Source organism: Lutra lutra, chromosome 17 (genome assembly GCF_902655055.1).
Source record: "Lutra lutra chromosome 17, mLutLut1.2, whole genome shotgun sequence".
Taxonomy (NCBI): Eukaryota; Metazoa; Chordata; class Mammalia; order Carnivora; family Mustelidae; genus Lutra; species Lutra lutra.
The window spans coordinates 38,541,018-38,567,898 of NC_062294.1; the positions used below are offsets into that span (position 1 = coordinate 38,541,018).

At 49.2% G+C, this 26,881-nt stretch overlaps 1 protein-coding gene and 1 long non-coding RNA gene across 3 annotated transcripts; one reads left to right on the forward strand and one right to left on the reverse strand.

Moving 5' to 3' along the window:
• Positions 1-7,199: 7,199 nt before the first annotated feature.
• On the reverse strand, positions 7,200-15,672 carry LOC125089522 (uncharacterized). The gene is made up of 3 exons (XR_007123967.1): positions 15,558-15,672; positions 9,847-9,937; positions 7,200-8,978 (listed from the first exon to the last, which is right to left on the reverse strand). It is a non-coding gene; the product is annotated as an uncharacterized LOC125089522 (long non-coding RNA).
• A 394-nt stretch (positions 15,673-16,066) lies between these two features.
• On the forward strand, positions 16,067-26,246 carry CCNE1 (cyclin E1). Of its 2 annotated transcripts, XM_047712111.1 has the most exons (12): positions 16,071-16,301; positions 16,769-16,820; positions 16,932-17,019; positions 17,248-17,316; positions 21,112-21,257; positions 21,371-21,506; positions 23,661-23,807; positions 24,365-24,460; positions 24,685-24,819; positions 24,927-25,038; positions 25,118-25,275; positions 25,570-26,246. In XM_047712111.1, the coding sequence occupies exons 2-12, from the start codon at positions 16,798-16,800 to the stop codon at positions 25,690-25,692; spliced, it is 1,233 nt and encodes a 410-aa protein (XP_047568067.1). In that variant the 5' UTR covers positions 16,071-16,301; positions 16,769-16,797; the 3' UTR covers positions 25,693-26,246. The 2 variants fall into 2 exon arrangements, with proteins under 2 accessions (XP_047568066.1, XP_047568067.1); XM_047712110.1 differs by lacking the exon at positions 25,570-26,246 and having other exon boundaries at positions 16,067-16,301; positions 25,118-25,553.
• The last annotated feature ends 635 nt before the right edge of the window (positions 26,247-26,881 follow it).

Genomic DNA, 26,881 nt, shown 5'->3' on the forward strand with positions numbered 1-26,881 from the left:
GCATTTCCTTCTCATTCTCAAGAAAAGGAAAATGTTGTAAGTGGAATCAGTCAGCAGATAATTGGTGCACATGCTGTATGCCACCTGCTGTGCAGTGGATGAAGAAGATGAAAGGGGAAAAGATAAGGAAAGAGAGAAGAGCAAGGAGAGAGGACAGGAAAGAGAGGGCAAGCTCCAAGTCTGCAAGGACAGGATGGTGAGGTTGGGGATGACTGAGGAAGCCTAGCGGTTCAGCAAAAAGGAGGACAGATCTGAGAAAGCTCACCCTTCCCCCTCCCACCTGCAGATTCATCTGCTTTGTCATTATTGGTGGTTTTGCTGAGAATTAAGTCTTAAGATTAAGACTTAAGAATTAAATCTTAAGGGGCGCCTGGGTGGCTCAGTGGGTTGAGCCGCTGCCTTCGGCTCAGGTCATGATATCAGGGTCCTGGGATCGAGCCCCGCATCGGGCTCTCTGCTCAGCAGGGAGCCTGCTTCCTCCTCTCTCTCTGACTGCCTCTCTGCATGCTTGTGATCTCTCTCTGTCAAATAAATAAATAAAATCTTAAAAAAAAAAAAAGAATTAAATCTTAAGAATTAAGAACCTGGAATGAATCATTTCTTCTTTCAATGGAATAGCCTCTTCCAGCCAAAGGCTTGGAGTAGACAGGGGTCCCTGGTGGGGAGAATCACCAACCACAGTGGAACTTCTCCCAGTTTGGCATCAGCCCCTTGAACCTGGGAACCATAAATATTCTCCCCAAAGATAGGTCAAATGCCCCAGCCAGGGAGTTCATTCATTTAGTGAATATTTATTGGGTCCTTTTAGTGTGGGGCACTATGCCCAGTACCAGGATATGGCCAGTACTAAAATTTGCTCTGGTGGAGCTGACAGGTCATAGACATGGCAGTTGGAAGAGAGATGGTAAGTAAACACACAGAAGAACAATAGCCAAGCTAAATGTTAGGAAGAAAGTGAAAGCAGTCCTACAGTGAGGTAGCGGGAGGGAGCCCATCATGGGGCGGGGCAGGTGGAGGAGGGGCATATAAGACCAGGGCTGAACATGTCCAGGCAGGAAGCTTGCAACTCTGTTTTGCCAAGGGTAGGCAGGGCCCACCCAGGATCCTCATTCCCTTGGGTCCTCTGACCCGTCTTTAGTCACTGCTCAGGATACATCACTGGGCCTAGCACTAGGATCAGCCCTAGGAAGATAGATGGGAAGAAGTACCTAAAGGGAAAGCAAGGGCCAGAGAGCATGATCCTCAGAATCAGCCTAGTTCAGAGAGGTGAACAGATATGGGCACCAAGCAGAAGGTGCTCTTATGTGTTCAGGGAAGTCCTGGAGGCCTTCCTGGATAAGGGGATACCTGAGCTGGGTATTAAAAAGGGGGAGTCTGCCAGTCAGACCAGCTGGGAAAGGGCATCCTAGGCAGAAGCATGGGGAAACTTGAGATGGTTTGAAGAACATGGAACATAAGTCCCAGAGGGAGGAAGAAGCAGAGAGAGAGAGGGTGGAGGGCCAGATCATCAATGATGGACATGCTTTTCTCAGAAGAATGGACTTCATCCAAGGGGCAATGGGGCACCATCAAGGGTTTTAATTAGGATGTGATCAGCGTTTGTTTTAGGAAGACCCGTCTTTGCTGTTGCAGGGAGAGTGAACAATGATGGGCCAGGAGAAGGAGAGGAACGGGGCCAAGTTACTGATGAGAACAAGGAACAGGTGTGAGAAATACCCAGGAGGAAGGTAAATAAGACCTATAGATGAGAGGGAGGAAGGAGTCAAAGAAAATCATCTCCAGGGAGTTGTTTTGCCCACCTAGTGGCCAGAATTTGCCTGGAAAGCACCCCTCTCCCCCGCTCCCAACAACTGGTCCATGACAACACCCCTAATCCTAAAATGGGACTATGACACAAACCTGGCCAATCAGAGCTGGCTTCTCCTTGGGCAGCCACTGACGCAGGAGTGAGCATGTGACCCAAGCCAGCCCAATAGGCCTCCAGTCTGGGATCCTACCAGGATAGCTGAGTTAGCCACCTTTGCCAGCACCCAAGAAGAGCCTGTGGACAGCAGGACCAGGAGATGGGCACAGCCGAAACAAATGGGCCCTGGACCCAGCTGTACCTGAAGCCCCTGGATTTTCAGTAACATGCACCAGTGGATCCTTTTCCTTAGGTCAATCTGAGCTAAGAGTCTGTTACTGGTGACCAAAATAATTCTGACCAAATAAATAAAGAAAGCAGAGGAGAGCCAGACTCGGGCCCTGCCCTCAAGGAGAACCCATAGTATCTCTTAAGACCAGAGGTCACAGCCCTGATACCAAGAACACAGAACCATAGGACGCTGGGTCAGTGTCTGAAGGAGGCACAGATGTTCTACTACACAGACCTTCAGACAAGGGCAGAGCAGGACTGCTCCAAAGAGGAGGTGATATCTGGCCAGGCCTTGAATCTGATTTCGACAACTGAAGATGGGCCAGAAAGAAAACAGCTGAACAGAAGAAGAGGTTAGAGTCCCAGAAGCACAGGGTTGGGGCAGGTGGGCTGGGAGACTCGGACCTTAGAGGAGGCCTTCCCTGCCTGGGTGAACAGCTGCCTGCCCTAACCTCACCCGGTCATGGGGAGCAGACACCCACACCCTGCAGCCACCCCGGGAAGGCAGCTTAGCCACCCAGGCGCCCTCTGGGCGACTTCATGTTTAACTGTTGGAGGAACTGCCAGATGGCTTCTCAAAGCCTCTGAAACATTTTCTATTCCTGTTGGCGGCAGCGTATGAGGCTGAGTTCTCCGCAGCCTGACCAGTGCTTGCTACTCTCCGACTTTCTGATGCAGACCTTCTCAGTGCTCCTCAAGGGAGGTTTTGCTCTAAGTCTGGCTGGCATTCTGCTCCCGCAGCCTCTCCCCAGCAGACTTGGCCTCCCAGATCCGGAAAAGCAAATACAGCAAAGTAATAACAACTGCTTATTTAGATGAAGTCAACAGATATTCCTGATGCTACTATCCCTTCAGTGTTTTGATGTTTGAGGTACAAAAAATTTCCAAATGTTGCTTTTGTCTTTGTGTTACCGCTCAGGACCCGGATGTCCCTTTTCACTCTAGTGAAAGGTCTCATGCCAGTCCAGTTCTGCGGGCCAGAAACTCTGGGTCTCTGGACCCTGCCCGGACCCTTGCTCCCCATTGCAAATTCACTCTAGCCACATTGATCTTACTCCAAATAACTCTGAATCCAGCCACTTCCTGCTGCGCCTGCCCTATGCTTCTCCCCGATGCCTGGGGCAGTCTCCAGCACCGGGCCTCGCAGGAGCCCGTGCTCCATGAGGCAGCTTGAGGAGTCTTTCCAAGGTGCACCTCCGATGGCCTCCGTGGCTCTCAGGATGAAGAAGGAAGGGTTCATTGTGGGCTGTGCCCCCAGCCTGCATGTCCCAGCACCCCAGCCGCCTCCCAGTTCCCCAGATGAGCCTCGGTCTCGGCAATCCCAGGGCCTCTTCTGAGCCCTTCCTTCTGCTCCAACGCCTCCCTTCTCTGTCACTCCTTCTCATCCCTTCCCCCTCTGCACTAGCATCTACTCCTCAAGGGGCACCATTCTTGACCTCCTCCCCACATCCCCTCCCCAGTCCAGATCAGGTTCCAAAGAACAGGTCCTGATCTCAGAGCACACCTGTGCACTCTACTGTGTCCTTGCTGGTGACCTTGAGGGCTGCCTGTGACCTCTCCATGGCTGTGTCATGACTGGAAGTGAAGCTAACCCTAACCCAGAATCAGGCGTTTGGGGACGGCATGGGCCTAGTCCTCATCCTTGCTGAGACACGCCTTAACACGCAAAAACAGGAAGCATCTGCTGTTGCCAGTACTCATGATGAGCTCCTCTGTGTGGGCATTCGATTGGTGTCCCCCGAACCTGTGGACTCCACAGGGAAGGACAGCTGGGAGTCTCTGCTCCTCCCAGCCTGAGCACCGGAGAGACACACAGTGCATGTTTCTAAAGGACATTAAAGAACAGATTGGATGAACACAGGGCTGTGTGATACTAACCTGTCTAGATGGAGAGGATAGGACGTGTGTCTTTCCCCTGTGGCTGGTGGCCTATAAATGGAGCCCCTTCCGAGTCTCAGAGCTGTCAGCTCATGGCCTTGGGCTTTTGGCTATTCCTGCTTTAGGAGAACCCTATGTCAAGTTAGCACAACCCCAACTGCTGGTTTATAAATGGGTCATGGCTGAGTTAGTGGGATGGACTTTGGTGGACATGGAGACGCAGCCCCCAAGGCCCCCTGTAGGAGGTGCTAGTGCCCCGGCTGCTGGGGTGTCATCAGCATTCAGCCTCCAGCTGCCAGCCTTCCTGGACTGCCTCAGCCTTGCCAGGGCCACATGCTGCCACACAGTGGCTGATGGAGGCAGAGATAGAAAGGCCTGGTCACTTTTGACAAAGCAGGACATCCCTCGGGCCACATCCACTCCAGGGCCCTCTGCCCACTCATACTTCTACACTCCCCTGTCCTTAGTCATGGCTTCTCGGCAGTCCCTCCTCACCTCCCACATGCTACACTCTGCTTCTGGGGTCCCCCCACGGTCATGTGCAGTTTCCCAATATTCTAGGAGAAGCCAACAGGGTGCTCTCACAACGAAGATGGAAAGCCCTGCCACTCGCTGCGGGCTATGTGGGAATGTGTGTTGTTGCTGGTATGGCGGAGCTACCCTCCTCTGCCAGCTGGGATGAAGGACACTCAGGAGGATGCTGGAAAGGGCTGGCTAACACCCCAAGGCTTCATGCAGTCTAGGGAGAAGGGTCCTCCTGAGGTGCCCCTTGTCCTGTGTGATCCTAGGCAATGACTTCCTCGCCCTACACTTCTACCTGGCAGGATAATGCCAGTGACGTGTCACTATGCTTATGACCATGGAGGTGAAGGGACAGGAAAGAAAAGCCAGGCCTTCCATGGGGAGTGACACAGATGGGGCTCCTCACCTGCAGAGAGCAGGGAAGCTGTGCTGTCAGCCACCATGGACCAAGGGTCACAGGTCTGCATTCTTAACAGGCCATGGGCAGCCCTCCCTCACTCTATTTGCAAACACATCTGACTCTGTGTCCACCTCCACCTTATACCCACTTTGGCCAAGATGCCATCTTTCCTGGCTTGGATGACCAGCCTCTAAGACCCTAGGATATGCCTGCTTTCCCATCTACACTCCCCTCAGCAGCAGAGTGATCCATAAACAGGTAAATCAGAGGAGTTACTTTCCTGCTTCAAACCCTTCAAGGTCTTCTAATAACACCAGAGTAAAACTCAAACTCCCTACAAGCCTGTAAGACCCTACTGCCCATCTCCCAGCTATCTTGTTATCTTGTCCCACTCTCCCTCACTCACTCTAGTCCAGCCTTCTTGCAGTTCCACTAAAGCACTAGTTCATTCCCACCTCAGGGCCTTTGCACATACTGTTCCCTCTGCCTGGGCTACTTTCTTCACAGCAATTCTTGCTGGATTTTCCTCATGCTTCAAAGCTCGGCTCTATTGCCTCCTCCTGAGAAAGGCCTTCCTGAAGCCACCTTATCCTTAGTGACAGGCCTCTGCTCTACTTCCTATCACATCGCCCTGTTACTTTTCAGGAGTTCTCATAACTGGAGGCAATCATCGTGTCTTTCTCATGTGTTTTGCTTACCTATGTCCTGACCCCTTCTCCCTCCCTGAGGACAGACCTCTGCCTGTCTTGGTTCCTCTGTCCTGGTGAGGGAACACTTCCTGGCCAATGACAGGAATTCAAAGAATATTTGATGAATGGATGAATGGAATGAATGAATGGATGGATGGATAGATGGATGGAAGCCAGGTGGCCTTGACTGGGACATGCAGGCCGGAGGAGCCCATGGCCCTGGCTTGCAGAGGCAGCTCTCCAGACGAAGGCAGAGACGATGCACTTCTGTTGCCTTCCGTCCTGTGTTTTCGCCATATGGCTTGCTGCACATTGGGCTGAATTGCAGATGCTCTAACTTGGAGCTTTCTTGCTTTTGTGTGTTAATAACATAAAGACGGAACATAGCTTACCACACATTTTGTGTTTGCTGACTATCTATATGTGTATAAAACAGACGTCGGTGTTACTAGCCAACCCACTTGTGAAGTGGAAGGAAAACAGAGCAATTAGAGAGGGAGGGAGGAGGCGGGTGCTGCCTGAGACCGTGGCCAAGTCTCCAGAATTATGTGTGCCTCCCGTGGAGGGCGGGCTCTACCCAGGAGGTCATGGCCAAGCAGGGCCGAGTACAGAGATCTTACGGCCCCATGGCCCCCAGGATATGGTCCAGCTCCTCGTGAAGCATGGCACAGAGTGCGCTCCCTGCGCTCCTGCCCGAGTCTTCCTCGGCCTCGTGCTTTCCTTTCCCACCTCCACTCAGCCCCAGACACACCTGACGACTGTCACTTCCAGGACATGCGATGAAGAATAAACATATTGGGGCGCCTGGGTGGCTCAGTTGGTTGAGCAACTGCCTTCAGCTCAGGACATGATCCCAGACTTCTAGGATCGAGTCCCGCATCGGGCTCCCAGCTCCTTGGGGAGTCTGCTTCTCCCTCTGACTTTCTCCTCACTCATGCTCTCTCTCACTCATTCTCTCTCAAATAAATAAATAAAATCTTAAAAAAAAAGAATAAACATATTGGTCTTAATTAAAAAGACAGAATTAAGCGTTCATGCCACCATAGTATCCACATTGCAGGGCAACCAAATAGCCCTAATTGATATAGAATATTACTTTAAAGAAGATTCCAGTGAGTAGACTGAACAGTGGTGCATCGAGGTGGGGGCAAAGCAGGGTCCTGGGGCCCAGGGAGGAGCAGTATCCCATCACGGACATTGTTTGGAATGGCAAGCCTGTGGGAATGATGCAAACAGATGACTCTTAGTCCATTTCTCTTTTTTTAAGTTCTTTACAGATAACACATTCCCCTATCACCTGCATCAGGGCCAAGGGCTCCCACATACCATCCCCCTGGTTATGCATGCCTCTAATTTAGAAGAAATGAAGGAAATACAAAATCGCCATTTTGCAGACCCTAATCAAATAACTGATTCAGGAAACAATATGAATGGATGAAACTATGAGGTGAGAGCTGACAGGGGATGGTACTACGAACAGAGAAGGCTGTTACCCCCTGACCCCACTGATCTGTTCCAGCCTCACAAGGCTGGACGGCCAGGCACATGGGGTCTGGAGCACACAGCCTCACACACAGCATCACTGACGGACATGAACCTAATCAGCTAGGAGAGCTGGCTTCCGCGTACAGGACTACAGGGGAGAGAGGAACGAGTCACACGACTCCGTGGAGAAACAAAAGGGACAAATGCAGGAAGCGAAGTGATTCCGCAGGAGACTGAGCTGCCTTCTGCAGCAAATGTGGAACCGAAGAGCTACTCCAGAGTGAAGAGCGAAGGACACGGTAGGCAGATGCGGTGTGGGGAGCCTGTTCAGAGTGTCATTCACACCAGTGGTTAAAAGACACGTTGGAGACAACTGGAAAATGTGACTGTAGATTGAGTATTAAATGCTACCAAGACTTGTTCATTCTGTTAGGTGTCCTACTGGCATTGTGGTTACGGAAGAATATGGCCACACTTTTAGAGATGCATACTCAGACATGTAAAAATGAAATGATAATGTTTGGAATCTGCCTTAAAATCTTTTAGCAAAGAAAAAAAAAAGAGAGCCACAAGGTCCGTGAAACAAATAGGACAAAATCTTTAGTATTAAATCTGTAGGATAAGTATATGAGGTGTACTATCATTTCTCCAGTGTATGTTTGACATGTTTATAGTTAAAAAAGAAAACAAAACAAAACAAAAAAACAAATCAGGCTGCTGAGAGAAAGCAGCGAGCCCTGCCAGGGAGACCCTGATGCAGGCAGGTGGCTGGCAAGGCCTCCTCGGGGAGGAGCCCCTGTAGCCTGAGTTGGCTCCTGAGAAGGAGGGGGAGCAGGGAGCCGGTGAACAGGTGCAAACACACCCCAGAAGCTGAGCCCACAGCGTGTCAGAGAAAAGCTGGAGCCCAGAGAGTGGAGGGTACGTGCCCAGGACCCCAGGACCAGAGGGCTGCGGCAGAAGCCGCATCGGGCAGGGCCTGGCACTCGGGCAATGTGACTATTTGCGATCAGCGCGAAGCTGTCAAATGGTTTCCAGAAGGGGAAGGTTTGATTGGACTCACGCAAGTCAGTTATCTTTTAGGGAAAAGAGATGATTCCGGCTGTTTGGTGACAAAGGCATTCTGGTGGGGGAAGAGCCTGCGACAGTGGGAACACAGTTCAGGACGGGATACACCTGTGCAGCAGACTGTGGCTCCCTCCAGGGCGGGACAGAGAAGGGACAAGAGACAGATTGGAAATATCTGGAGGGCAGAGAGTCTGGGCCTTGCTGATACACGCAGTACAGAGGATGAGGAGAGGGAGAAAGCAACAAGAACCGGGTTTGTGCCTTGAGCAACTGAGTGAATAGCGGCCCCAGTGGAGAGGCCAGTGGGACAGGCTGGGGAACCCAGAATCCACCATTGGGCGTCTTATGCCGAGAGGTCCAAAAGACGGGCAAATAGATATGTCAAGTGGGCAGAAAGTAGAAAGAAAAGACCACTTAAGGGAGGAGGGCATGTGGACAAATCAGTCCATCACTTAAGTGGAGGTAAAGGAGGAAGAGGACCAACCAGGAGACTGTAGTGGTGTCCTCGGGAACAGGGATGGGGCCACCATGGCCAGCACTCCTGACAGGGCCAGGAAAAGAACCCTGAAGAGAGCCCAGGGGAGCTGGTGAGATGGGGGGCACTGGTGTCTTTGGCAAAGGCAGTTTCGGTGACCCTTCTCTTCCTGGCCCTCTCCTCTCCCTGGGATGGATGAGGACCTCTGCCGCCAGGTGCTTCCTCTGCCTGCATTGCTCCCGCTGCTTGGTAACGGAGGACGGGCTTCTCTTCTCTTCCACCGGATCTGAGCATCTTGAAGACAAGATGCTTGGTTCAACCTTCATACCCCTAGAACAGAATTCATCCCTGTAACCATTTAACAGACACTTAATGAGCACCAGCTGTACGCCCATACCTCGTGGGCTCAGCAGAATGGTACAATCACCAATTCTCTTATCTGACGTCTTGAAGGATGTGAAAACAGGGAACTGGGTCAAATGTCCTATGGGACACTGAGTTCACTGACCCCAGCACCCCCCCCCCCCACTGATCTGAATCAAGCTAGGGGACTCTTTATGAGATCCAGGAAACCCTGGGAAGACAGCCATCCAGGACAGCTAAGTCCATGGGCACTGAGCCGACCCAAGTACTCTGCCATGGCCAAACTCAGTTCAGCCTCACATGCACCCTTATTTTTGTTTTTGTTTTAAGATTTTATTTATTTATTTATTTATTTATTTGAGAGAGAGTGTGTGAGCATGAGTAGGGGGAGAGGCAGAAGGAGAAGCAGACTCTGTGCTAGATAAGAATCCAACGTAGACCTCGATTCCAGGACCCTGAGATCTGAGCCCGAAGCAGAGGCTTAACTGACTGAGCCAGCCAGGCCCACCACACACACCCTCTTCATCCCTCTCTGGGCCAGGGGAGAAAGCTGACACACAGGGAGGGGAGATGTCTTCTCTAAGACCACATTGAGCTGGAACCCAGCAGCTGAGATCCATGCCTCCCAGCGTGGCCAGGGCACCAGGCACAACTGCTCCAGTTCTGTAGGATGTGGGCCACAGGCCCTCATGGCAGGGGGGCTGTCCCTCCTCCAGCCTGATTACACCTCTGCCCCGTAGTCGGCCCCTTTCTTACTCTGACCACAGTGGGCCGCATTTGTTTTAAATAATAGCCCACACACATCATACCGTGAGTGAGTCATTCCCTTTTCAACTTACTATCACGTGTTCTGCTTTATTGAGGAGAAAGGCTCATTTTGAAGCTGAGGTGGCTGACACCTGGCTGCTGTTTCTTCGTCTCCTTTCCTAAAAATTGTGGCAAAACACACATGACATAAAAGGTACCATCTTAACTATGTTTAAGAGTTTCATTCCGTGGCATTACGTACATTCACGCTGTTGTACCCTTTACTACTATCCGTCTTCAGAAATTTTCCATCTTGCAAAACTGAAACTCTGTACCTATTCAAAACTCCCCGTTCCCCTCTCTCCTGCCCCGGCAACCACCCTTCTGCTTTCGGTCTCTACGAATCCAGCTGCCCTGGTTCCTCACAGAAGTGGAATTATACCATCATCTCTTCTTTTAAAGAGAAGGAGCTCGGGCCTCAGGGCCATGGCCTGCCTCTGTTCTGTAGTTTCAAACCCTTGATTGCTTCCTTTCACTTCGGGGCTGGGGATGCTGGCTTTCCACTTAGAGGAGGTTTTTCTTTTCAAACAGATAAGGAAATATAATGTGTAGTGGAAGGTTGAGGGTGGAGAGGCTCTCAAACAGAGCAGGAGAGAGACGGTAGGGTGGGGGTGGGGGGCGGCGCAGCCCCAGCCTTGGGCCTGGAGGCTGTGTGTTTGGAGCCCTTTGTGACCTCCCACACCAGCGACCTGCAAGGGCCTCAGCACAAGAATGCGCCCCATTCCATGCGCCCATCCTCCTCAGCTTCCTGTCACCATCTGGGAAACACTTTCTGTGCCTCTCACCTTTGCCCCTATCCATTCACCCACTTATTTATTCAGCAAAATTTTCAGTCCAGACCCTGTGCTGGCTCTGGGGAATCTTCAGGCCTCTGGGCCTGGGTTACTTCCAGTCCACCCCTCCTTAGAATCTTTTTCTTTTCTTTTTGTTTATGGAATGCCGACACTCCCTCACCTGACACCCTCCCTCATCCAAGACCCCACTATTCAACTCTGAATTCCTGGGTGGTGGGGGTCCCAAGGTCAGACAACTAATGTGGCCAGGTTGATACATAAAGGAATAAAGACATAGGGTGAAGCTGTCCCCCTTCCTTCCCCCTCCACCCCCAACCCCCAGGTCAGCTGCCTGCTGTTGCCCTGAGCAGATGTAAGCCCAGTTTGCCAAGCCATCCTACTGCTCAGCGAGTCAGGAGTCCTCCTATGTACAGGAATTCAACTTCTTTGCTGATATCCTACAGGCAAGTCCATCTGTTTGTGACCTCTGTTCACTCACATTTGGACTGAGTCCTGCTCACTTAATGACTCCTTGCCCCCAGAGGGTGTGAGGTGTTCTTGGGAGCTCCTGGAGGTCAGGGTCAAGGCAGTGCACCCCAGGTCCACTGGCACTTGGTGGGGGGGCAGGCCCCAGGGGATCCCAAGGATGCCAGGCTGATTAAGAAGTGGATTCTTATGTGGTTGACGTAAGCTAGTGGTTGAGGGATGTTGCCTGGGAAGTCAGGATTCCTGGGGAATTGAGACAGAGAGCCAGGCCTGGCACTCCCAGGGCCATGAGCCCACCAGCCATGCCAGTATAGACTTACGATATTACAGAGAAGTCCTGGTGGGTCCAGGCGAGCACTGGGAGGCTCTCTGGTGGCCACAAATGGACTTAGTGGGACAGTCCATCACCCTTTCATGCACACGTTAACACCCAAGACTCTCCTGGTTGCCAACGACGGGGGACCCAACCTCAACAGGCTAAGTAAGTACATGAAAATTGTTGGCTCCGCATCTGGAAAGTTCCTAGTGGCCTGGTCTTGGGCTGGACTGGACCCAGGAGCTCGATGAATCAGAAGGCTGCCTCCCCTTACCTCTGGCTCTGATTCCCTCTACTCCCAAGACACCCCCTCTAAGGAAGGTCACCCTGAGTGGCAAGAGGACTTCCTGGTTCCAGACCCACTTTGGGACAGATTAGCAACTCCAGGAGATTTTTATTGGTCCAGCTTAGGTCATGTGCCCACCCCTGAACCAATCACTCGGTTAGGACTGTGGTTCTCTGATTGGCCAAGCCTCCCCTCCCCATCAAAGCGTGGAGCACAGTGCTTGGAGGAAAATATCCCACAAGGGAGACGTGGAGATGGGGAGGTTTGAGTGAAATCTGGAAATATGGTGGTCAGACAGAGAACAAAGACCGCTTGTGTCTTAGCCCATGCTGAAGGGGGGCGGGGGCTTAACTAACCCCCACACCCCCAACCTGATCAGACACTCCCGGTCCCGAAGTATCTTCTAATTAGTGTCTGTCCTTGGGAACCCTGAGCTAAGCACAGAATACATAAATGTCAGCTGCCACCATGGCTTTATCGTGTACTAGTTTAAAGGTCAATTTTCCTTTTCACTGGGACTTTTAAACTGATTACAGCCTCTGTCTGAGGAAGTGTGACTGCACTTGATCTCCAGAGTAAAAGAGGGTTATGGGACCACTCACTGGTTTGCCACTCTCCCCCCCTGGAGTCCCTAACAGCGTGATCTTGTTCTGAACCACGACCCCTATGCTTGGGGAGCATGCGCTGGGGCCCTGGACTTGGGCTGACCTGGCAAGCCTGTGCAGACAGATTTCCACGCCTGAGAGAGGACAGGAGCCAAGCCCCCAGGGCCTTCCCACACTCAGGTTCCCTGGCACTGGGTCCTGCTCCTCCTGCCTGGCCCCTACCTCACAGCTCACACTGGTGTAGCCAGTTTGACCCCCCTTTTTCTGGGGTTCCTATGTGTTCCGCGAGATGTGTGTTCTGAGATGCCCCTCCCCACCTCCTCTGGCTCAGCCAAGCAGCCACATGTGCCCAGCTCTGCCTGATAGCAAAGCCTGGGCCAGCTCCGCTTCTCGTCACAGCCCACACCTTCCCTGATCAACACGCTCCAGCACTCCTTAACTTCCTACAGGAGCCTTTAAGGAACTGCTGAACGTTCTGCACCAGGGGCCCAAGTGCAAACGATGAGCCAACACTGTCAGCAGGCAGTTTCCCGGGGCCACTGAAGGCTATCTGGGGGCCTCAGGTTAAGGAATCTTATCTCGGAAGGACTTCCCAGAAGGACTTACTTCTTCCTAATCCTTCCATCCTGGCTGCTGTTCTTACCATGTACGAAGCTACACAAATGCCCCCAAATTACTTTATGAATCATAATGACTGTGAACACATGCTGAACACTTACTATGTACTGGATACTACTGCAAATGCATTATGGGTATTAATACATTTGTGCCTCACACCAACCCTGGAGGTTTGGATAAGTAGAATCACCTCCATTTTACAGATGAGGAAATTGAGGTACAAACAAGTCAAGAAACTTTCCCAAAGTCTCATTGCAGAAGCAAGGTGATACCTTCCCTACCCAGCAGCTGGTTTCCTAGTTCAGTCTACGGTCTTCCTCAAGGCAGAGCCAATGCTTGGACACTCTGACCCTGATGCAGGCTGGCATAAAATGAAATGAAACCAAACAGCCAAAGGGGAGCTACTCCAGACAAGTGGCCATCAGTACCTCCCAGAGACTCCAAGCTTTGTGGCAGGCTGTTTCTACAGACATATCCTTTCTATCATCTCTGCCAAACCCATTCATCCTTCTGGCCTAGTTGATGCTTCCTCCGTGCAGCCTTACCGGCATCCAAGTGTAGGTTGGATGCCATCTCCTGCCACCACTCCATGTGATTCTAGACCCTAGAAGTTTCCCATCCCAGCCCTACCACTCTGTATCACAAGTGCCCATTTAGCTGCCTCTCTTCCAAACTGGAAATTTCTAAGTGAGCAGGGATTATTAAAGTCTGACTTTGTTTTGAATGATTTTTTTGAAAAATAATTCTTATTTTTAAAAATATATGTTCAGTAAAGTGCATACATCATAACTGAGAATTTTTATGTACACAACCATGTACTCAGATCAAGATATAAAACATAGGTAGTGCCTAGAAGTTCCCTTGGTGCCTTCCTAGTTTTTCCTCACTCCAGAAGTCTTCTGACCAGTCACTATAGTTCTGTGTTTTCTGAAACTTCAAATAAATGGAATCACACAGTAATACTTTTCTGTCTGACTTCTTGTGCTCCCCATGATTCATCTTGCTACATGTTTTCAATGGTCTGGCCTTTGTACTGCTGTGCAGTATTCTACTGAATGAACATACCAAATTTCTGTCCCCTGACTGTTGATGAACATGTCAGCTAGGATACAGAACACCTGGAACTCTCACTCTTTGCTGGTCGCAGTTTAAGTTGCTACCACCACTAAGGAAAACTTTGTCTTGTCTATCATCGATAACAATAATATATTTGATATCTATATACTGACATATATATCGTCTATCATTGTCATATACATCTCATTGAGTGCTTAGTATGTGCCAAGCCCTGTACTAAGTCTGCATTACCTCACTTAATCCTCCCAATCAACCTAAAAAGTAGATAGTTGCCATCTTTGAAGTAAGACCATCATAGTATCAACATGATAGGATTATCGTGAAGTTGAACTAACATTCTGAAGGACTTAGCCCAAAGGTGCCATTTTGGAAATGCTGTTTATGGTACCTCTTATTGTTATTACCAAAGGACACAGGGCTGGGAGTTCAGGAGCCTGGGATCCATGCCTCCCTGACAATCTGAGTGAGTCATCTCAGAAGCCTTGACCTCAGAGACCCTGGAAGGTCACCTCTGCTAGCAAGGACCTCTGGGGAGGATACAAGGCATACTGGTCAGTAAGACCCAGGCTCTCACTTCAAGAAGTTGAATGGGCAGGGAACAAGACTGAAACTGTGCATCAGGAAAGGTATTGGGAGTTTTGGGAGCCCTCTACTACATGCTTCTTGTGCGAGTTTAGTAGAGAAGGCTCTTTCAAGTGACAATTGCTCCATATCTGCCTCATAAGCCTGTCAGGACCACAAGGGCTTGGTCGGTGTATGTTTCTAGAATTCACCCACAAATACGAACAAGTGTCTCCCTTCCCCCAGGCACTATGCCAAGAGCTGGGGGGATACAGCAGTGACCAAGACAGACAAGGTAGGGAAGGGACTCTGAACAAGGAAATGAAAAGCAAGAGTCTTCTGGTGGCAAGTTCTGTGAAGAAAACGCAGCAGGACAAATGAGGTGGAGAGAAAGTCCTAGGCAGTGGGGTGCTGCAGATTAAGTGGTAACTGAAGACCTTGAAGTTCTAGGGAAGGAAGAACAGCCCGATGGGGGTCCTCGCAGGGCACAAACTCCAAGGACTTGAGGTGAGAAAGGGCAGATGGTGGTGAGAAGCTGAGAGTGAAGGGGGTTGAAGGGAGGTCTGTGATGATATGAAGGCCAGTTCCAGTGGAGCCCCAGACGCCAGGACAGAGAGTGCGAATTTGACCCTGAGCCCCACAAGAATTACTCTGAAGGCTTTCAGCTAGAGGGAGCTGCCTGGAATCCCAAGGTCCAAACCAGCTTCTTTTAACGCCCCCGGAAGAGTCTGTCGTGGAGGGGCAGAGAGGGAAGGTGCTGGGCTGTTCATTGAATGAATGAATACACCCTTGGAAGGATGGGCAGACACATGTCCAGGGGCAACCACCATGCCACCGGCGTCTCAGACAGGCTGGGGCTGCCAGTGGCACCGGTTGTAGGCCAGCGAGGAGGCGCTGTGACCTTGGGCACATCCCCGCCCCAACTCACAGCCCGGAACCCTACGTCTCAGGGGCGGGGTGGACGTGCAAGGAGGGACAGGGCGCGCGCGCGACAGACCGACAGACGGCGGGTCCTACCGCTTGCTCCTGCCAGACCCCTGCCAGACCCCCGCCCAAGCCCGAACTCTCGCCGTCTGCGGTGTTTACATTCCACCCGCGCCGGCCACGCGGCCTTCTGGCGCTCAGGCGCCGCTCGACTCCGCCCACAGAGCCCCTCGGCCCGCCCCTCCGCGGCGCTCGCGCCAGACCTCCCCCGCGTTCTGCCAGCCCGGCGCGGCCCCGCCCTCCACCGCGCGCGCCAGCCGGCCTCCCGCGTCCGGCTCCGCGCGGCGCCGCAGCTCGCGCCGCGCAGGCCCCGCCACGGCCCCGGCCCCGCCCCTCCAGCGCGCAGGCCCTGTCACTTAGCCCCTCCCCGCGCAGGCCACGCCCCGCTCAGGCTCCTCCCGCCAGGCGGTCCCGAGCGCCTGGGCTGGCTTGTGCGGCGGCGGGGGCGGTCCTGAAAGCTGTAGCTGGGCGGGCCCCGGCCCAAGGGCGGCCGCTGAGGGGCTCGGAGCCGGTCGGGGCGGGGCGGAGGGTGGCGGGAGGGTGCGAGGGCGGGCCGGGGGCCGGTTCCGCGCGCAGGGATTTTTAAATGTCCCGCTCTTAGCCGGGCGCAGGAGCAGCCGGCTCGGCCGCCAGCGCGGTGTAGGGGGCAGGCGCGGATCCCGCCACCACCGCGCGCTCTGCCCGCCGCTGCCTCCCGCCTCCCGGCTTCCCGCTCGCCTCGGCCTCCTGCCTCCGGCCTCGGCTCGTGCCGCCTGCCTGCCTCGGAGACGGCTTCGGGTAAGGGCCCTGTCGCGAGCTGCGGGACGGCGCGGCAGCGAGGACTCCCACAGCTCCCGGGTTGGGCCAGGCCGGGCCGGGGTGGGGGTGGGGCGAGGCCGGGTCACCGGGTCCCTGAGGCGTCAGCGCGGGGTGCCCCGGTAGGGTGGCTCAGAGACGGACTAGGAGGAGGTGTTGAGGGGGAGACTGAGGCAGCCCGGGCCGCAAGGGAGGCGGTGGGCCGGCGGGGATTTCGGGGGCCGTCTGGGCCCCCCCCAACCCCGGGTTCGGACCCGGCATCGCAGACTGTTGGCGGCGCCGCGGGTGACAGGCCACCCGGGCCCATCGGCCATTTTCCTGACCGGCCCGTGAGGCTCCCGCCGCCGCCGCCCGCGCGGGAGGGGGAGGGGTGCCCGGGCTGGGCTGACCGGCCCTGGCCCCCCCACCGCCGGTCGTCTTCACCCCACTGCCCGTTTTGTACCCTCAAGGACTGAGACCTGATCCCACGCCCCAAGCCATGCCGAGGGAGAGGAGGGAGAGGTGAGTGGCCCTGTCGCTGTGGGGACAGGAAGGGTGTTCAGTCGTGGGGGAGGGGTGAACCCAGATTTGGGGAGAACTCACCCTGACCTCTGTGCCACCCTGACTTTGCAGGGATGCAAAGGAACGGGACACCATGAAGGAGGAAAGTGGCACTGATGTCTCTGTTCGTTCCAGGAAAAGGAAGGCAAATGTGGCTGTTGTGAGTACAAAGGAGACAGGTGGGGGAGGAGGACCCCCCCCCCCACGCCTAAAATCTTACCTGAGAACCAGACTGGGCTCTGCCACATGTTTATTGTAGGGGGTTATTGGGAGTGCATTTGGCAGAAGTGGTGCCCACAACCTAACCAACTTTTTTTTTCTTCTCTCTCTGTTTTTGTCTTTGAACTGTTTGGTGTGTTTCCCTGGGGGTGGGTTTGCTTTATGTTAGTTTTTGCAGGATCCAGATGAAGAAATTGCAAAAATGGACAGGACTGTGAGAAGTCAGTGTGGCACTCAGGTAGGTACACTTGCAGATTGGGCCTAGGTGGAGGCCTCCTGCTCTTTGTGGGTTAGATTGAATCTTAATCCCCCTTGCCTCCTTCTGAAGGCTTGTTCTGTACCTATGACCACAGTACATATGTCTGAGCTCTGTGCCCATCAGTGGCACTGACCTCCGCCAGCCATGGGATTCCAGAAAGGTCTTGGGTTCCTCACCAGCACCTTTGAGACATCTTTGATGTCTGAAAACACCAGAATGGACATCAAATAACTCAGTCCTCTCCTTTTGCCCTTGAGGAAACCCAGACTCAGAGGAAGAAAGTAACCCAGAGTCCTGTGCAGTCCAGGGGCGGAGTCCATCCTAGAGCCCTGTTTCTAGGCTGCTGAACTGGGGTGGGGGAGGGCTCCTAACACAGAGATCTCTGGGTAACTGTGATGATGAGGGTTTGTGTGTGTTCATAAGCAACCACAAATTCTTCCTATCTACTCTTCTATTTTTCCATCATGTCATGGTGCTTAAGGACCTCCCACCCCCTTTAGGTCACCCCCTTTAGAATCCCGCTCTGGGGATTCTGAGCCCATCCAGTAGTTAACCTACAGTGATTACTGCTGGCTGGGGCTTGACCTGGTAGAATATTCTGTGTGATGATACATGTGTCTCAACCCAGTTTTTTAACCCACTAGTCCATTTCTCTTGTTGCCCTGGAATGGAGTTACTGCCAAATTTCCCACATGCTCATGATATCATTACAATATCAGAAGTTCTAGCAGAGAAAGCTTGTGTTATCTCTCTACTTCCAGAAATGGCTGGAGACTGTAGGTATGGCTCTAATAGGGGAAGCAGCCTATCTCCAAATTAGTGGGTCAGGCCTTCTGACCCTATCACAGAGAAAAGCTGAGCAGGAGGAGAATTTGAGCTGAGGGCAATGGTCCCAACTAGGTTAGCCATGGGCGGCACATCACTTTGTTGGGCATTGAGCAACAGCCATAGCAGTTGGTTCTGGAAGAGTGAAGGGCTTTGAGGCAGTGGGTTTGCAGTAACAGTTGTCATTGCACATAGATCTTAGTAAGCAGCATTTCTGGGGAGGTCCACTGAATATTGAACAAGGGGTTGATGATTTCCTTCTCATTAGATGAAGAAATATTTCACTTAAGGGAAGGATATAAGACAATTCTTTCTTTCCTTTTCCTCTTCTTTAAAAAATAAAGAACAAACTTTAAGCAGGGTGATTTGTGTGGGACATGATAACAATGGATCTCTGCTTTGTGAAACTCAAGATTATTTATTTAGCCAACTGTTTCTGAATTGAAATTTCCAAGTGAAAATGAAACAAAGGCATCCATATTGACTTCTTAGAGTTTCAGAGTAGTTTCTGTTCTCCGGGAGGATCAGTGCAGTGCTCGGGTGCCTAAAATGGGGCTGTGGTCCTATCCCTAAACTGTGGACAGTTAGTTGATCGCTCTGGTATATGAATAGCCATATCATTTCCCACTATTCAGAAGGAATTTTCATGGTTGTTCTGAGATTAACAACAACAGGTTTCTGCACATTTCGTAGAGCAGATAGCTTGAAAATTGTCCCATCTACTTATGGGGGTAGTTGTTGTCTTGTTATTTCTCTGTGTAGATTCATGAACCTACAATTTTGGGGTAACACAACCTTCTTGCCTATTAATTATGCAGAAATTTCTCAGGTGTTATAATTCAACCCAGTACAACATCCTTGAGCTACCTGTGGGCTTTATCCTAACTCCTTATAACTGCTTCATCAGGACCACAGAGAACCTTGGATTCTTTCTTTAGGCCTTTCTTACCAACAAGACTACCCTTTTATCTAAAATCCATTCAACATAATTTGTTCTGTTGTTTAACTTTTTGCATGAGACCCACCTTTTTTTACTGAAGTGAATCCTGGCCTTTTTTTGTTGTTCCTTCTCAGCCCCTGATTTTGCATAGGTCATCCTATTGTTAATTAAAAATGACATAAAGAGTTGGGGTGGTTAGAAATAGTCAAAATTGGTATCTTAGTCTTATCCTTTTCCTTCCTAAATTCAGATGGATTTAGGTTCCTTTAAAACCCAGTATCTGCTCAAGAGAAAGGACAGAGACTTCAAATTGTGCTTCACCCCCTGGGTCCTAAAACTTTCTGAACCACATGTCTGCTTGAGGGTCATCCAGTTTGTCTGTGAACTCCGAGTTGGAAACTGCTGCCATCTTCTCCTCAAAACTGCTTTCAGCTCTTTCAGCCATCGGCTGCGGAGGGTGGCACCCAGCTCCACTTCACAGCTAGAATTCATTCTTGAATGAAGAACAACCTGAGGCAGTTATGTGACCCTTTTTGTGTCAAGGAAATGCTACCAGCACATGATACTAGAGCTGGAAGTGGAGGTTGCCCTTCTGGAACAGCTGTTGGCAGGAGTTGTCATGGTTAATTTGCATGCCCAATTCTTCGCACCCTGGGTGGAGAAGAACTTTATGCCGCTTTGCTCTTCTCAGCAAACTGAAAGTGCTCTGGCTGCCTCTGAAAGTGGCCGGTGTGTCATGAGAGCCCTGCTCTACCCTGTTCTCCAGACAGCACCTGGAGCCCATGTCCCCATGCTAATTTCTAGTTGCCCCATTGTTCCTTTTCTTCTCTAGTCAACTTTAATGAGCTGTTTGCTTTAAAAAAAAAAAAAAAAAAAAAAAAAAGTGCCAAGAGTCTCAGACTTCCACAGGGTTTCCATGCTGGCAGGATTTATCTGCCACATTGTCACCAGAATCACTCATCTAATTAAAAAAAATCCATCATAGGCTTCTTTTCCAAGTAGGATGATAAACAGAGTAGCTTTAAAAAGAAACTTTTCTAAAAGGCAAAATGACCTTAGTATTCTCCAAATACTGAAAATTGAATAAAATAAGCTATCTGGAATTTTTAAAGGAAAAGCATATTTGGGTTTTTAACGATGGTTTATTCACTTATCAGTTATTTAAGTCATTCTGTGCAAGACTTTGGGGAAAGGATTCAAAGGTCTTCAGAGGTATCTGGCTTCTATCTCCACAGACTTCTTGGTATATCCTGTGACCATTCCTGGATTTGGTTTTAACTAGGCAGATATTCTTTTTGTTTTGTTTTAAGGAAAACAAAAGGTCCCAATTATGTAATATATTAGGCTAGTCTTAGAACCAAAAGATGTCACATGTGATGGGTTTTTAAGATGGGGAGACTTTAAATATAGATGGTAATCTATATTTAAAGTTTACTTTTTGGTCTTTTAGGTCTGTGAGTGTGGAGCGCTTATGTAAATACTTTTACTAGAAATCCTTTCACTTTTAAGAAATTTTAGTAGATTAATTGTACTTGTTATAAAATAATTCTTCATTTGTGACCAAGCAATCCCACAGCATACCTTAGAATTTATGCCTAGTACCTGACTGAGCTGCGGATGGATTTGTATTGGTGGTGGTGGTGGTCTTTTTTTTGTAATATAAGAGCTGTTTGCATTTTGTCTTAACCCCTCCTGGGTCCATCTTACTGCTCCGGTACGTGTTTGAGGGTGATAACGTGGAGGACACAATGCTACTGACCTTGTAGTTGTCTTAGATGTTTACTACATAGACTCCTAAGCCAATGACAAGTGAAATGAAAGCTTGGAGTCATGTGGCTTTTACTTCATGTTCCATTGTCATCCGAATTTAGTCCAGAACATGTATTTAGGCCTGGGGATTGCTCTCAGTATGAAGACATTTTCTGTTTTACTGGCTGTTCTACAAATCAGTAGGTGTAAAGATAGCTGGTTCATATTAAACATTTAGAAATGTCTTTTTTCTTTTACAGCCTTGGGACAATAATTCTGTGTGTGAAAACCCCTGCTCATTCATTCCCACACCTGACAAGGAAGAGGGTGAGCCAGCATCCCCAAGTTCCGCTTGTGGACCGCAGAGTTTCATGCCCTCCAGAGCCTCACCACTGCCTATACTGAAGTGAGTCACGTACCATGTGCCTTCCAGATCTTTTACTCCTTGTGCACAATCTCACCAAGTTAGTGTGGACGCATACTGACACTTTCATCTTTCACTTCTTTTGTATTTTGTAGCTGGGCAAATAGAGACGAGGTGTGGAAAATTATGCTAAACAAGGAGAAGACATACTTAAGGGATAAGCACTTTATGCAGCGGCACCCTCTCTTACAGCCTAAGATGCGAGCAATTCTTCTGGATTGGTTAATGGAGGTGAGCTTGAGTCTTCCTGCTGACTGGAAGCATTGACCACTTCTAGAATCTTCTGTGCTATTATGATGTCTTCCTGTGTTTGATCCCATTGACGCATTCTGTGTCTCTGAAGCTGTGGTATATATATTCCCATTTTGCTTGCATGCTTCCTTAGAAGAATCTCTGAAGTCTCTTTACCATGAAGATATTTTTAAGTTGGCCTCTAGTTTTTTTCTCCAAAGTTCAAATAATTACAAAAGTTCTATTTTCCACTTAACTGTAAATCTTGATATTTGGTCTTTGTTAATTAAATTGCTTTTAAATCTATCCAGTGGAATGCAGATAACAGCTATTTGATAGCCACTATCATAAATTTTAAAAATATATGAGCAGGCTATCTTTAACAGCTAGAAAGCTTGCATTGTTCCTTTTTAACTTTTTGGAATCCATTTCTCCTTCCCCACAGAATATCATCCTAACAAAATATATTGTTCAAATCTTTTGTTGGTCGCACTATCAGACTTCTCTGCAGCAATTGATTAAAAGAACGAGTGTTACAAATTGTGGTGGGTAATTGTTAAACATAAAAAGCGATATTGTGTGGGCCTGCACCTCACTCTGAGAGGCAGTGTGGTGACTCAGTGGTGCCTCGATGAAGGGGTGCTTCCTGGACACCTGGAAGCCTTGGGTGATAAGAAGTGGGCTTTGTGTTGTTGAAGATACCATATTTATGAAGAAGGACATGGGGAAGCTAAGTGTCTATTCCCTAAAAACAAACTCCGCTGTGTACTCTTTGGAAATCCTATATTTGAGGGGTATGTGGCCCCCTCTTATGCTCAGCCTAGAATCGATCCCTTGCTGCCGCCTCACCACATATCCATCTTGGTCAGGCAAGTCACTGAACTTAGAATCTTGGTTTTCTCATCTGTCACATTTTCTACCAGTATTTTCTTTTCAGAGTTTGTAGGGATTAGAAATCGTAGGCAAGAAAAGATAGTTGTTTTTACCATCCTTGATTTGCTTTTTCTTTATTGGTCTCTGAAAACGTTAACATTTTCTGTACTGAGTTCTTGGCCTTGCCGTTGCCCACTGCAGTCCCACTAATGTCACATAGCCCTTCTGGGCCCTTGGAGACGTTCTAGAATCTTCTAGAATGAAGATTCTAGAATCTTCTAGAAGACATGCCTCGAAACATTAGATGTAGTATACTTTACTGTCAGGCTTCACCTCATAAGTTGTTATGATGGAGAACTTCTATTTTGTATAATGCAGGTGATGCTAAATACTTTAGGGAAGGTTTCTCTCTGAAAGTAAATTTTAAAAAGTCATATAATACCATTGAAAGGATAGAAAAGAATGGTAACCTTTTTGTCTTCAGTGGAACAAGACTGCAGGCTTGTCTGCAGTGATGCTATTTCTCAGCCCTGAGCACAGCCAGAAAGTCTGCATGCATATGGGAAAGGCAGTGCTCAGGCCGTGTGCCCAACTGTGAGCTGGGTGACAGGTTGGAGAGTTTGTTCCTGAGAGGACAGAAGTTCTAGTTTCACTTCTGATCAGATCATAATAGTATTACTTTATAAAAACGGACTTCAAATATGCCTTAACCTGGACTTTAGAAATACTCCTCAGTGATTGATGGAATTTTCTCTCAATGTTCTGTTGTTTCTCCCATGCCTTTTCTACTTTTTAACCCCATAAATTGCACTCACACATGGGAAGGCCTGTGTAGGAATGGCAGGTCTATATGCATAATCAGACATTATAGATTGTGGTGATGAGTGGAGGTCTACTATTTCCGTGGTCCTTTCCTCTTCAGCTCGCCCATGCACACCATTTTACCCAATCTCTCAGCAATCCTGTGAGGCGGGCAGGGCAGGCATATCCTAATTTTATAGTTAGAGATTATCATTCACGGTTTTTCCATGAAAATGCTGCTTTACCAGCCTATGCACATTTGCTCTGACTATTACACTTAAGAACACTTAAATCTTTCTGAGTTCCAGCTTTTTACTGTCCTTGTACTTAGGGACAAGCCAGGTAACGGTCCTTTCAGAAAAACAAAGTTCTCTCTCTTGATTTGGTTATATTGTCCTTCACCAAAACTCATGACAAGTTTTTTTGTCTTTCTTTTTTCCTCAAGTAACTATTCTAAAACGTAATAAATATTTTTTTCAGGTGTGCGAAGTCTATAAACTTCACAGAGAGACATTTTACTTGGCCCAGGATTTCTTTGATCGGTATATGGCAACACAACAAAATATTGTAAAAACACTTTTACAGCTTATTGGGATTTCATCTTTATTTATTGCTGCCAAACTTGAGGTAAATTATTTTCAAATATTTGTTATGTAACACATGCTGTTTCTTGAGATCCCCCGAGATTATTGCAAGAGGCCAACTGTTTGTCTACATTTTTCTAATTTGAGGTCATCTAAAGTAAAGATACATGCAGAAAGGGCTAGAAATTAACCAAGAAGTGAGGGAAGTAGTGAGTATATAAAATGCTTAGGGGAATGTAGTTACTTGAAGCCAAAAAATTGAACTTTGACCCAAGAGGATTAGAATTCTGATGTGATGAGAAGAGTGGATAGGCCCAACTTTCGAACATGCTGCTAAAGGTATGAAAAAGGTGAAAATTTCAAGAATATGCCCGCTGAGTAAAAGCTGTGTTTATGTCTTTATTTACTGGTAATGATGGGTGTTTGGTTTCTTTCACAAGGAATGCATTTTGACCAGTGGAGTAGCTCCTGTATTTAGTCCATGATGTTCCCTCTCTCTTTCTATGCTCGTATACTAAAAACAGTGAATGTGGATGTACATTGTAAGCTGAAACTATTAGAGAAATTTGCTAGTCATTTCTCCCTTTTATTTCCTTCTAGGAAATCTATCCTCCAAAGCTGCACCAGTTTGCTTACGTTACAGATGGGGCTTGTTCAGGAGAGGAAATTCTTAGCATGGAATTAATCATTATGAAGGTAGGTTACAAGTTGATTTTTCAGTCCTTTTCTTTAAATGCATACATAATATCTTTTCTACATTCAGTGTAAGTGCCTCTGACTAGGTGTTCTCCAGCTGGACACATTGTGGCATGGAGTATGGTTGCATTTTGAACTCCTTTAGTGGCCCAAAGGGAGCAGAAATGTCTTTTTTTCTGCCCCTCTCAACCATTGATCTGACCTTTCTCTCTGTTTTCTCCTAGGCCCTTAAGTGGCACTTAAGTCCCCTGACCATTGTGTCCTGGCTGAATGTGTATATGCAGGTTGCGTATCTAAATGACTTATATGAAGTGCTCCTGCCTCAGTATCCCCAGCACATCTTCATACAGATTGCAGAGGTGAGTGGCTCTGTTACCTCTGGGGGTTCCTACCCCACCGGGAGATGGAATTCCGAACTCAGGATAGAGGCTGGCTGCCTGCTTCAGTGTTCTTTTCTGCTCCACAGCTTTTAGATCTTTGTGTCCTGGATGTTGGCTGCTTAGAATTTCCCTACGGTGTACTTGCTGCTTCTGCCTTGTATCATTTCTCCTCATCGGAATTGATGCAGAAGGTTTCAGGTATGCTGGCTTTCCAGTTCATTCACAAGAAGTATTGAACTTACAAATCGACGGAGCCTAAAATTTACTTTTGTTGCAGGGTATCAGTGGTGTGATATAGAGAAGTGTGTCAAGTGGATGGTTCCATTTGCCATGGTTATAAGGGAGACAGGAAGTTCCAAACTTAAGCACTTCAGGGGAGTTCCTGCTGAAGATGCGCACAACATCCAGACCCATATAAACAGCTTGGATTTGCTGGTGAGTCGTGTTCCTTGTTCCCCAGATAAACTCCTGAAACCACCTGAGCAGCTTCTCCACTCTTCTTTGGGCAGCCTCCAGCTATCCTCGAAAGCCTCCAATTCCTCTAATTCCTTTGAGAAAGAAAAACTGTGTTTAATAGATGTGATGTCTAGATAGCACTGCAGACCAGTGACTTCAGATTGTTCTTTGCTGTTCTGTTGCCCTCCCCTCCGCAGAGAGGAGCACATAGGACACGAAGCCCGAAGGATGCATTCTTCCATTTTTACCATTTCTCGCTTTTATTCTTACTAGGACAAAGCCCAAGCAAAGAAAGCCATATTGTCTGAACAAAATAGGATTTCTCCCCTCCCCACCGGGGTCCTCACCCCCCCACAGAGCAGTAAGAAGCAGAGCAATGAGCAGGGGACCGCGTGAGCACACCAGCCTCCTCCACCCAAGACAGTCATGTGGAAGCGCCCGCCCCAGGTTCTTGGCTGCGCACCGGAGCGGAGGCGTGCATTAGCTTTTACAGATATTTAAATGGAAGAGCATGTCTCTTCTGCAACCGAAGTGTTTCTGTGGATGGCATTGGACAGGGACGAGTGTTTTTTATTGAATGCTTAGAGTTTTTGAAATAAGTGGGTCAAGTACACCAGCCACCTTCAGAACACCAATGAGTGCTCCAGATGCTGCTAAGGAGGGTGATACTTGACTTGATTGACTGTTCACGCACGGAACAAAGGCTTGAAGTTGCGGAGTGCCACGTTGCCGTGGGCTCCCCTCGGGTGTGCTGGGCTGTGTCGCGTTGAGGGGAACAGGTGGTTGTGAGCGTTGTGATGTGGAGCCCACAACCCACTGTGCTGGGGGCCTGCCCTTTTCACACTATCAGTTGACAGTGTACAATGCCTTTTATGAACTGTTATTTTGTAAGTGCTGCTACGTCTGTTTTTTTAATAAAGATAACACTGTCTTTGAGACAGCTGGTTTTATGAGCTCTGTGTGAGCATTTGAGTTAGAAGTCTTCTTTGAGTGTGGCTGTATCAAGTTCTCCTTTTTCGCTTCATACCTCTTAAAGCTCCCACCTTTCAAGCAAAGATATTTAAAAGAAGACTTCTGAAGTGAGCATTAGGGGTAGCCATGAATGCCTCCCGAGGGCCTCCTGAGGGGGGAACAAGGCCTTGATTTGGCATTTCTCCCACATTGTCCCAGCCCTGCACAGCGGCTGCTCAGGTGGGGCTCACGGGCTGGCTGTGGCAGGACCAGGGAACTTGCGTCTACAAGAGGATTCTTAGGGATGGTGTCTGCTCTACGACAGGCCAGAGGTCATAAAGCATCTCTAGTAAGTGTTCCTCCACACCCTTTTCATTCTTTTTTTTTTTTTTAAAGATTTTATTTATTTATTTGACAGAGAGAGATCACAAGTATACAGAGAGGCAGGCAGAGAGAGAGAGGGAAGCAGGCTTCTTGCTGAGCAGAGAGCCCGATGCAGGACTCGATCCCAGGACCTGAGATCATGACCTGAGCCAAAGGCAGCGGCCTAACCCACTGAGCCACCCAGGCGCCCCACACCCTTTTCATTCTTAACCACATCTTAACCTAAAGAGCTTTCATTGGGAGAGCTTGT

What these genes read in the sequence shown, in the direction of transcription:
- CCNE1 (XM_047712110.1), top strand. Translation starts at nt 16,798, where the DNA reads ATGCCGAGGGAGAGGAGGGAGAG. An exon ending in TCACCACTGCCTATACTGAA is followed by an intron (nt 21,258 to 21,370) that starts GTGAGTCACGTA and finishes TGTATTTTGTAG; the next exon opens with CTGGGCAAATAGAGACGAGG. An exon ending in TTATTGCTGCCAAACTTGAG is followed by an intron (nt 23,808 to 24,364) that starts GTAAATTATTTT and finishes ATTTCCTTCTAG; the next exon opens with GAAATCTATCCTCCAAAGCT.